The 12,714-nt window shown below is 35.0% G+C and overlaps 1 protein-coding gene across 3 annotated transcripts in view; it reads right to left on the minus strand.

The window, feature by feature from the left end:
- CNTN1 (contactin 1) overlaps positions 1 to 12,714 on the minus strand; it is a 284,489-nt gene that overhangs the window by 125,154 nt on the left and 146,621 nt on the right. For all 3 annotated transcript variants that reach the window (XM_072654328.1, XM_072654329.1, XM_072654330.1), the window contains 2 exons: positions 10,705 to 10,829; positions 9,761 to 9,878 (listed from right to left, as the gene is read on the minus strand). In XM_072654328.1, coding sequence (XP_072510429.1) covers positions 9,761 to 9,878; positions 10,705 to 10,829 — 243 coding nt within the window. The remainder of the gene's footprint in view (positions 1 to 9,760; positions 9,879 to 10,704; positions 10,830 to 12,714) is intronic.

Consider the following 12,714-nt stretch of genomic DNA (forward strand, 5'->3'; position numbering starts at 1 on the left):
GTTGGAACACTAATTCATTGTTAGTGGAGCTGTGAGCTCATCCGACCATTCTGGAGAGCAATTTGGAACTATGCCGAAAGGGCTACAAAAATGTGCATATCCTTTGACCCAGCAGTATTGCTTCTAGGACTGTATCCACAAGAGATCATAAAAATGGGAAAGGGTCCCACATACAAAGTATTTATAGCAGCATTCTTTGTAGTGGCCAATAACTGGAAATCAAGGGGATGCCTATCAATTGGGGAATGGCTGAATAAATTATGGTATATGAATGCAATGGAATACTATTGCACCATAAGAAATGATGAACAAGAAGACTTCAGAGAGGCCTGGAAAGACTTCTATGATCTGATGCTGAGCAAAAGGAGCAGAACCAGGAGAACTTTGTGCACAGTAACGACCACAGTGTGTGAGAATTTTTTCTGGTAGACTTGGATCTTCATAGCAATGCAAGGACGTTAAAAAAAAAAATTCCCAGTGGTCTTCTAAGGCAAAATGCCTTCCACATTCACAGAAAGATCTATGGAATTCAATCACACACAAAAAAGGCTTGGATTACAATGAAGAATCAACTACCTAGAAAAATTGAGCATAATTTCTCAGGGGAGAAAAATAGACATTCAGTAGTGGGAAAGGGAGGGGGGGTGAGAATAGTTTGAACCTTAATCTCATTGAATTTGGCTTAAAAGAGGGAATAATATACACACTCAGATGGGTATAGAAATCTATCTCACCTACAGAGAAGTAGAAGGGGAAGGGAAAAAGAGAGGCAGCAGCTGATAGAAGTGAGGGCAGATTGATGGAGATGGTGGACATAAGCAAAATACTGTGGAGGTGGGTCAGAGTGAAAGGAGAGAGACAAAAATATAAACAGAGAAAACAACATGGAGGGAAATACATAATAATCATAACTGTGAATGTGAATGGGATGAACTATCCTATAAAACAGAAGTGAATAGCAAAGTGCATTAAAAATCAGAACTCTACAATATGTTGTTTACAAGAAACACATTTGAATCAGAGAGAGACATACAGAGCAAAGATAAAAGGCTGGAGCAGAATATATTATGCTTTAGCTGAAGTAAAAAAAAGTAGAAAGGGTAGCATGTCTAGCAGACAAAGCAAAGCAAAGATAGATCTAATTAAGAGAGACAAAGAAGGAAACTACAACTTGCTAAAATGATACCATAGACAATGAAGTAATATTAATACCAAACATATGTGCACTGAATGGTATACCATCGAAATTTCTAAAGCAGAAATTAAATACATTACAAGAGCAAACAGACAGCTAAACTATACTAGTGGGGGACCTCAACCTTCCCCTCTCAGAACCAGATAAATCTCACCACAAAATAGATAAGGAAGAAGTTAAGGAGTTAAATAGAATTTTAGAAAAGTTAGATATGATACACCTCAGGAAAAAAACTGAATGGAGATAGAAAGGAATATACCTTTTTCTCAGCGGTATATGGCACCTACATACACACAAAAAACTGAGCATGTTTTAGAGCATTAAGAACTTCACAATCAAATGCAGAAAAGAAATATTAAATTCATGCTTTTCAGATCATGATGAAATAAAAATTACATGTAATAAAGTCATGGAAAGATAGATTAAAAATAAGTTGATAATTAAATAATCTAATCTTAAAGAAAGAGTGGGTCAAGCAGCAAATCATAGAAACAGTCACTTTATTCAAAAGAGTGACAGTAATGAGACAATACATCAAAATTTAAATCAATAAAATGGAGGAAGAGCAGATAAATGTATTGGGCATGCAACTAAAAAAGCTAAAAAATGAACGAATTAAAAATCTCTAATTGAGCACCAAATTGGAAAACCTGAGAACCAAAAGAAAGATTAATACAATTGATAGTAGGAAAGCTATTTAACTAATAAATGAAACAAAGCTAGTTTTATGAGAAAAAAACAATAAATAGATAAACCTTTGGTTAATTTGGTGTAAAAAAAGAAAAGAGGGAAACCAAATGACCAGTATCAAAAAATGAAAAGAGTGTATTTACAACCAATGAAGAAGCAATTAAAGTAATAATTAGAAGCTATTTTTCCTAACCATGCCAATAAATCTGATGATCTAAGTGAAATGGATAAATATTTACAAAAATATAAATTGCCCAGATTAATAGAAGAAGGAATAGAATAATTAAGTAATTCTATTTTAGAGAAAGAAACTGAACAAGTTATCAATGAATTGGATAAGAAGAAATTCTCAGGGACAGATGAATTTACAAGTGAATTCTACCAAACATTTAATGAACAATTAATTCCAATACTACATAAATTATTTTGGAAAATAGGCCAAGACTGAGTTTTACCAAATTCAGTTTATGACAGAAATATGGTGCTGATACCTAAACCAGGAAGAGCCAAAACAGAGAAAGAAAACCATAGATGAATTTTCCTAATAAATATTTATGAAAAAAATTAAATAAAATATTACCAAGGAGATTATAACACTTTATCACCAGAATAATACATTATAACCAGGTGAGAGATATACTAGGACTGCAGGATTGGTTCAATATTTGGAAAACTATCAGCATGAAACAAAACTAATGTATATCATATGATTATCTTAATAGATACAGAAAAAGCTTTTGACAAAATGCAACACCCATTCCTATTAAAAAATACCAGAAAACATAGGGATAAAAGGAGCTTTCCTTAAAATGATAAGTAATATCAAATCTAAAACCATCAACAAGCATTACCTGTAATGGAAATAAGCTAGAAACCTTCCCAAAAAGATCATGGGTGAAGTAAGGATGCCTCTTATCACCACTATTATTCAATATTATACTAGGCATGTTAGCTTTAGCAATACGAGAAGAAAAAGAAATTGAAGGAATTAGGATAGGCAACAAAGAAACAAAATTATCACTCTTTGCAGATGACATAATGATGATGAATCAACTAAAAATTATATTAAATAATTAACAACTTTAGCAAATAATTAATAGGTTTAATAGAATATGAAATAAACTAATAAAATATAAAATGAATCATCAGCATTTCTACATATTACAAACAAAGCCCAGAAGCAAGAGATAGAAAGATAAATTCCATTTAAAATAACTGTAGACAATATAAAATACTTAGAAGTCTTCTTGCCAAGACAAGCCCAGGAACTCTTTTCAAACAAATAAAATCATATCTAAATAACTGGGAAAATATCAATTGCTCATGGGTAGACTAAGCTAATATGATAAAAATGACAATTCTACCTAAATAAATTTATTTATTCAATGCCATACCAAACTACCAAAAAACTGTTTTATAGAGTTAGACAAAATAGTAAGAAAACTCACCTGTTAGAACAAAAGGTCAGGAATATCAAGTAAATTAATGAAAAAATACAAAAGAAGGTGACCTGGCTATACCAGGTCTAAAATTATATTATAAAGATTCAATCATAAAAACTTTTTGTTCCTGGCTAAGAATAGAGGGATGAATCAGTGGATTATAAATACAAGACACCGTAGTCAATGACTGTAGCAATGTACAATTTGATAAACCCAAAGACTCTAGTTCCTGTAATAAGAACTCACTATTTGACAAAAGCTGCTGAGAAAACTGTAAAATAGTAAGGCAGAAACCGGGGAGAGACCAACATCTCACACCTTATAACAAGATAAGGTCAAAACGGGTACATGATTTAGACACAAAGGTTGATTGATATAAGCAAAATAAGGAATAATTTACCTGTCTGATCTATGGAGAAGAGAAGAATTTTTGAACAAACAAGATACAGAGAGTATTGCAAAATGCAAAATGAATAATTTTGGTTGTATTGAACAAAAGCAATGCAACAAAATTAGAAGGAAAACAAAAAGTCTGGAAAAAATTTTTACAAGTATCTCTGATAAAGGCCTCATTTCTCAAACATATAGAGAATTGAGTCAAATTTATGAGAATACAAGACATTCCACAATTAATAAATGATCAGAAGATATGAACAGGAAGATTTCATATGAAGAAATCAAGGCTATCTATAATCATATGAAAAATGCTCTAAATAACTATTGATTAGAGAAATGCACATTAAAACAACTCTGAGGTACCACCTTACACCTATCAGATTAAGTAATATAATAGAAAAGAAAATTGATAAATGTTGGAAAAGATGAGAGAAAATCGGGACATTAATGCTTTGGTGGTGGGGTTGTGAACAGATTGAACTATCCTGGGGAGAAATTTGGAACTATGCTCAAAGGGTGATGAAATTGTGCGTACCTTTGATACAGTAATACCACTACTAAATATGTATCCCAAAAAGATCATATAAAGGGAAAGGGCCTACATATACAAAAATATTTATAGCAGCTCTTTTGGTGGCCAAAAATTGGAAATAGAGGTGATGACCATCAATTAGGGAATGGCTCAACAAGTAGAGGTATATGAATGTAATAGTGCAATAAGAAATGATGAGCAGGCAAATGTCAGAAAAACCTGGAAAGACTTACACGAACTGATGCTGAGTGAAGTAAGCAGAACCCAGTAAATATAGTAATAGTAACATTGTGTGATGATCAACTATGATTCACTTAGCACTTCTCAGAAATACAATGATCCAAGACAATTCCAAAAGACCCATGATGGAAATTGTTATATGCATCCAAAGAAAGAACTATGGCGTCTCAATGGAGGTTGAAAAATACTGTTTTCACTTTTTTTTGTTTTTTTCATAGTTTTCCCCTTTTCGTCTGTTCCTTCTTTCACAGCATGGCTAAGGTCAAAATCCATTTTACATGATTGCAGATGTATAATCTGTATCAGATTGTTTGCTATCTTAGGGAAGGAGGAAGGAAGAAAATTTTGGAACTCAAAATCTTATAAAAATGAATGTTGAAAACTGTCTTTACATACAATTGGAAAAATATAACTTACATTGAAAAATAGATTTAATTTAAATGCTTCAAAAATCTTATTTATTGTGTACTTTATAAGTATCACTGGATCTTTTATTCTTAGAGACAATAGGTTTCTTTCTTTTTTTTTTTTTGAAAACTTGGATGCAAAAATTCCCCTGTATTACTTTTTGTTTGCAGAAAATTAATTCTTGATCTTGTATTTCATATTTTATTTTACTTCTAGGTGATTTTGTTCTGTAACCATATTCTGTAATAATTCTCTGTTTCTCTGTGAAGAAGCTCAGGTTCGCAAAAATTAGTTTTCTCTTTGAAGACATATTTGAGGACTAAGCCTTTCCATAGTCACTATTAGTTAAAGAAAAATTACGTTCTCAATACTTTCATAAAACATTATTTCAACATTTCCTGCAAAATTTGTGTGTTCTCCATGAAAAGTTATCCTGAGAACTAACCGACCTTGTACATAGTTAGCAATTAAGGTAGTCTTACCCAATCCCCAGGAGCCAACGAATCTATGTGAGTCTCTATCAGTAATTTCAGGAAGCATCTTGGATCCACAAAATTCACAAACGTATACCTTAGACATAGAGAGGGGTTGCCTCTGTCTCGTGTGGGCTATGTCCACTTTCTTTGATGTAACCAATAACGATTCCCTCATCCTTGTGATGCTAACCAATAATATGATGTCTGTTCTGTTGTTTGATCTATTCTTATAAAAATGAGTTGTATCTTCAATTCACGATATTTGTCCAAAGGCAGAGCCATTGACCCACCCATCCTTTGTTAATAAGTTTGTCACCCTATCAATAAATTATCTTACACAGAGTTGACTCAGTTTACCTCTATGTTAAATTTCACACGCAAGTTTGTCTATTGATCAATAAACTATACAAGGTGTTCCAAATGTTTTAGAGCAGTTTTAATGATGGAGTAACAGCAACATTGTGTGATGATCAACTTCCTCAATTTTTTCAAATTTTTTGTGTCTAGTAATAAACCAGAAAACTCTAACCTTATTAGGCAGAATTTTTCATCAACATAAAAATATTTTAAAGACCTATTTTTGTCTTCACTCTTGATTTTTCAAAAAACACACAATCAAATTCAAAGTGCACAATTTTATTGTGAACTCTATGAGTCTTCTTACGTAAATGCTTCAGAGATTCATAATTTCATCAGTTTCCCTCACTTGATCCATCTACCCCTGCTTGTTATCATCCTGTATCTCCTCTCTCTTGTAGCTAAAATCCTTGTGTAAGTCATCTGCAATTATGCCTTTATGTCTCCTTTTACTCTGCTAAACTCTCTAAATTTTGAATTCTGATCTCATCATTCAACTGAAATTCTACAGCTGCTAATAATTTCTGAATTCTTTAATCTATTGGCCTTTTCTCAGTTCTTCTCCCTCTTGAATTCTAGGCAATTTCTCCTTGATAATCTCTTCTCTCCAGGTTTTTGTGCAAACTTCTCTCTCCAGACTCTCCTACTTGTGTGATTATTCCTTCTCAGTCTCCTTCACTAGAAATCTGATCAGGTCACTGATATATATCAGGTTGCTTATAGTAACAATCCAAAGCACTTTTATAGTACATCTCAATTACTCAGCACTGTTGGAGTCATACTGATCATAGGAATATGATCCTGGAGAAATGAGCTGATCACCTCCATAGCATTCGCAACAGACCAATACACCAAGGCTGAAGCTATTGACTGTTTACCTCTGGTTGAAGTCAATCCCTCTCTAGCTGAACTTCCAACTGAAGAAGAGGTTTTGAATGCTATCAGGCTCCTCTCATGTGGCAAACTGCCTGGTGCTGATTCTATTCCAGCTGAGATTTACAAGACATGGGGTGTTCATACAAAAACTGACTGAAATCTTCCAGGTTTTATGGAAAGAGAAGGTTATCCCCCAGGAATTCAAGGATGTCTCCACTGTCCATCTCTATAAAGGAAAAGGAAATAGGTTGTCCTGTGACAATCACGGGGTATGATGGGAGTGTCTCTCTCTTGGTTTTTGCCAGCAAGATTCTTGACAGAGTCCTCCTTAATAGGTTTATCCTTCACCTGGAAAATGGTCATCTACCCGAGAGCCAGTGTGGCTTCTCTAGGAGAAATACCAGGAGCAGAACAGAGGTCTGTACACTATATTAGTCAATCTGACCAAGGACTTTGATACTTTCAGTCATGAGGGACTGCCATAATTTGGTTGCCCAGAGAAGTTCATCAGTATTGTATGTTGGTTCCATGATGGTATGTTTGCATGGGTTCTGAGCAATGGACGATGCCTTCACACTTTTCCAGTACTAATGCAGTGAAGCAGGGCTCTGTACTTGCTCCCATGCATTTTAGCATGATGTTTTTCAGCGATGTTGTCAGACACCTTCAACGAGGATGAAAATGGCATCAAGGTCAGCTACTGCACTGATGACAAATTAACCTGAAAAAGCTACAAGCCAAGACCAAAGTGGAAGAAGAGTTGGTGTGTGACTTTTTGTTTGAAGATGATTGTGCATTCAATGCAGCCTCTGAAGCCAAGAGGCAAATTCTATGGATTATTTGCCACTTGTGCTAATTTTGCTTTGACAATTAACACTAAGAAAACAGGCTCTCTACAGTCAACACTGCACCATTCATATGTGGAGCCATCAATTATAGCAAATGGAGAAATTCTGAATGCTGTGGATAAGTATACTTACCTTGGCAGTATGCTCTCCAAAGATGTACATATAGATGATCAGGTTGATGTATGAGTTGCCAGAGCTAGCTGAATGTTTGAAAGCCTCCAAAGGAAAGTGTAAGAGAAAAGAGGTATTAGGCTGCCTACCAAACTGAAGGTCTAAAGAACCATTGCTGTATGCCTGTGAAACTTGGACAGCATACCAGTGCCATACCAGGAAATTGAACCTCTTCCATTTGAATTGCCTTAGAAAGATTCAGAAGATCACCTGGCAAGATAAGATACTAGACACTGAAGTCCGTTCTTGAGCTGAACTGCCAAGTATCCAAATTCTACTGAAGAGAGCACAACTCTGAGGTGTTGGCCACATTTTTTGAATGCCAAATGTACAAAACAACTTTCACAGAGAACTCACACGAGGCAAGTAGTCACATGGAATGGAAGACAGAAGAAGCAATATAAGGACATTCTCAAGGTCTCTGTGAAGAAGTTTGGCATTGATTGGGAGACATGGGAGACACTGGCCTGTGTTAGCATGGCATGATGCATCGAAGAAGGCACTGTGAAGGAGAATTGCAGTAGCTCAAAAGAAACATGAAACAAGCAAATTTGGAGACATCTCTACTCCAAATATTCATATGGACTGTTTGCACCCAATTTGTGGTAGATCCTTCTAAGCTCATAATAATATCTGTTTAGTCACAGTCAGATAAACTGTACTTTGACCCTCTCATAGTGACGTCATGTTGGTCCTCTTTCAGTACAAAGGATAATAACCAACCATTCAGGTCACACCTACCCAAGGCTTTGGCCTAGGTCTTTTTCTCTTCTCTATCCATACCATGTCACTTATGATCTTATTAACTCCCATGGATTCAATTACCAACTCTCTGAAGATGATTTCAAGAAATATTTATCCAGTTCTAACCTCTCTCTAGTCTCATATCTCCAATTGCCTTTTGGACATCTTGAACTAGATATCCCAAGATACCTTAAACTCAGCATGTCCAGAAGTGAACTTATCTTTTGCCTAAAATTCTCCCTTCTTCCAAGCTTCACTTTTACCAAAGAGGGTGCCACTATCCTCCTAGCCATCCAAACCCATATCCTAAGTACCATCCTCAACTCCTCTTGCTCTTTTACTCCTCATATTTAATGTGTTGACAAGTCTTTTTTATTCTATTTTTGTATTGTCTCTTATGCACATGATTTCCTTTCCTCTTACACTGTCACACCTTGATACAAGCCTTCATCATCTCATACCTAGACAATTGCAATAATTTTCTTGTTGGTGTCTCTGTCTCATCTTTCCCCACTCCAGTCCATCCTACAATCAACTGCCAAAATGATCTTCCTAAAGTATAGGTCTGATCATGTTACCATACCACCCCATTCAACAAACTCAAGTGGCTCTGTATTATCTCTAGGATCAAATTTTAAATCCTCTATTGGATGTTTAAAGTCCTTCACATCTCATTCCCTTCTTGCTTTTTCAGTGTTCTTACATTTTACTCTCCTTCCCATACTGAACCAGAAACTTGACTGCTTTGCTGTTCCTAGCACAGAATACATGCCTTTTCATCTATCATGTCTACAGCTCTCTCTTTCCTTGGCTCCACCTCTTGGCTACCTCAAATCTCACCAAAAATGTATTTTATGCAAGAAGCTTTCTCTGCCCCTCTAAGTGCTAGTGCATTCCCTCAGAGGGAATTTTATCCCATGATTTAATTTATCCTGTGAAAAACTGGTATGTACATGTTGTCTCCCCATTAAAATGTGATTTCCTTGAGGGCAACAACTGATTTTGCCTTTCTTTGTTTCCTTACTGCTTAGTGTAATACCTGGTAAATAGTATACACTTAACAAATGCTCATTGATTTATTTGTGTTCTCTCTCTACTGATGAAGATCATAATCCTGATTATACCTAAAGAAATGTTCTTTATGAGTAGCATTGTGGTTAAGATTCATTCATCACCTGATGATCAATCTTTTGACAACTGGCCGAATTTTAAAATTTGAAAATATAAAATAAGGATTGTGGAATAACATGTGGAAACATGGTGAATATATGATTGGTCAAACAATAAATATCATTATATGAGCATGCATAAAAGTGATGAGCAGATCATTTGGACCTAGAGTCTTCTTGTTGCAAGTTAAAATAAAAATTTGAAATTATATTTACCCAGAATCTTGAGCTCAGCATTTGCATATATCGCTCCATGGGCATTTTCAGCTATGCATTGGTACATTCCAGCATTATCGAAGGTCAGCCCATACAGTCTAAGCTCACCTTTATGGTACTAAAAAAAAAAAAAAAAAGATAAAAGAAATAGTCTTGATAATATTTTATAGAACTATTTTACACAGGTTTGGACTCAGTAATTTCTGCAAATGAAATAATAGGAAGAACACTTGAAATTGCAGACTGAAGACTTTGGTAACCTGGGTGATGGGGACACATGACTTTTCAGTTAAATGGGAAAGATAACTACACTATTTACCTAAGAGTTTTCTGAAAAAAGCACTTTGTAAAATATAGAGAATCATGTATATCTGAACTATTTGTAATAATAATTATTATTATTTACACTCTTCCAACTACTAGATAACTCAAAATAGATCAGGACATTTATGTCATGGGGAAGTAAGACCCACTTACTATGGCCTTACTCTTGCCCTGTTCTTCCTAATGAACTCAGTGTACCATTTTCCCCCTTTCTTTGGCCCAGTTGAAAGGTTACAACTGAAAGATACGAGAGGATTCCATTGCTGATAACTCTCTCCAGGACTTAGTATATTAATGGGAAGACTTGTCCTCTCAGCATTGTTTCTGTGGGGTCAGGAAAACTGGCAAAAAATAGGGAGAAATATCAGATGGCAGAAGTGGATGAACAGAAAAAGAGAGAAAGTGGAACAGAGGGAAAAAAAGGAGTGAAAGAAAGAGGGGAGTAAGATGACTAGAATTAGTTTAAGTTAAAATCACAAAGGAGATACTTGGCATTCTACTCCTGGTTTCTTGTTTTCACATTTATTTACACAATTTAAGGCATAGGCATATGTCACCATAAGACTAATTTGAAACTACATGAACAATTTTTTCCAAGTAACAAAAAATACGTGACCTACCGCATATCCATTTCTCAACCATCTGATTGTAGGGATAGGTTTGCCTGTAGCCACACAAGGCCAGTATAGATCACTGCCTATATCTGCTTCTGTATCATTGATATGTTCTACCCATTCAGGAAATGCTAAAGGATAAAGACAGTATCATAAATATGAAATGTAACAGTTATCATTAAGCAACATTTTTTTGCCATTTTAAACAACTTTTTTTTTCATTTAGGAAAACATATAAATATTATTTTCATCGGAATAAAACAAAAATCACAAATGACTAAAATTAAACTGCCCTGGGTTACGCATAATAATGTTGTATTACTTATCACAGGACAAAGTGACCACATTTCATCACACTTTTCCTCCCCTTCAATGAACTTTAGTCCCCATGTTACTAAAACCAAGGAATCACAGAGACTGACACACCTCCCCAGGATCACAAAGATTTTGGAGGACCTTACCCAAATGATAAAGATTCCTAGGAGTAATTGTTCGCAGTTTTATTTCAGAGTGAGTCCCAATTTAATTAGAGAAAGTTTTTGCAGTTTGGGTTATTTATTGGGAATATTCCAGACATTCCATTATACTACATTTGAACCCAGAAACAGAAAATAAGTTTACAAGCCAGTAGCAGAGAGAGGTAGGAGTTGGTCTGGTTATTCTTGAGTATACTTAAAAGACACTGGGTCATACACCCACATCTCATAAATGCTCTATATAGGAGATTTCTTTTGAGATTTTTTTTCTCCTTTCCCCTCCCATGATCATCCACACTCCTGCTTGTTTCCCTCCCCATAAGATGTGTTATCAGGCTGAAAAACATGAGTAGCACTTTGAGCCTATACTAAGTGTTGAAATGGCATTTCTAATTTCTGAAATACAATTTGACATGAAGAGGAATCATGCTCCTAATTTGTTATGAGTGAATAGTCATTTGAGTCTTGTTAAAAAAAAAAAAGAGTGGTACGTTGTAAGAGGACAGAAATTATCTGAAAGGTCCAAATGGACTGAGAAGCACAAGGATGGCCTGAGCTAAAGACATATTTAAATACTGCTATATTAAAAAAATAAACATTTAGCTTATGGGCAATTGATAGGACAAAGGAAAGTATTAGAGCTGAATAGTACACTAAGTAGCCCAAATTAGAAAAACTCAATTTGATTAGAACACCTTCTCATTTATGGGCCAAAGAAGCAAAGCAAAAGACCTCCACTGACCATCCAAATTTAAATAAAGGAGCCTATAAAAAACCTGTTAAAAGATTGAATTATGGAGAAATTCATTATTCTTGGAAAGACAAAGGACCATGGGCACAAAAGCCTGATTCATGAATACCACTAGAAGGATAATCAGAACTATATTTGTTGTTTATAAATGTGGACTAAATGGTCACACATGTCAAATGCACTTGACAAGAGAAGAATGCCTATATTTGGAAGAAACTAATCACTATATAATAAACATAAGGAATCAAACACAAAAAGATGGAGATTGTCTTGGGTATCTAAAAGCTAAGCTGAAAGGTATCTAAAAGCTATGATCTCCCCATTGGCAAACTACTGCAGTAGTCCAAGTGTGAAATGATAAGCACTAGTACTAGGATATTGATGCTATCAGAAGAGAGAAGGAAGTATATTTGAGAGATGTTGTAAAGATGAAATTGGCTAGCTTTGGATTGAATATGAGTGAGAGAAATAGGGTAAGAGCTGAGGAGGTCTCCTGAGTTGTGCACACTGGACACTTGGGAGGATGGTAGTGTCCTTGAAAGTAATAGGGAGAAAAGGGACATGGTTTAGGTGAAAGACGATGTGTTCAGTTTTTGACATGTTGAGTCTGAAATGCTAACTTTATTTTCATTACCTCCCTTTTCAACTTCTTTTTCCTGTGTTTTCTGTCATTAGATTATAAGCTTGGTGAGGGCAGGGATTGTCTTTTTTTTACTTGTATTTGTATTCCCAATACTTAGCATAATATCTGGAACATAGTAAGCTCTTAATAAATGTCTGTTGACAACC

Source organism: Notamacropus eugenii, chromosome 3 (assembly GCF_028372415.1).
Source record: "Notamacropus eugenii isolate mMacEug1 chromosome 3, mMacEug1.pri_v2, whole genome shotgun sequence".
NCBI lineage: Eukaryota > Metazoa > Chordata > Mammalia > Diprotodontia > Macropodidae > Notamacropus > Notamacropus eugenii.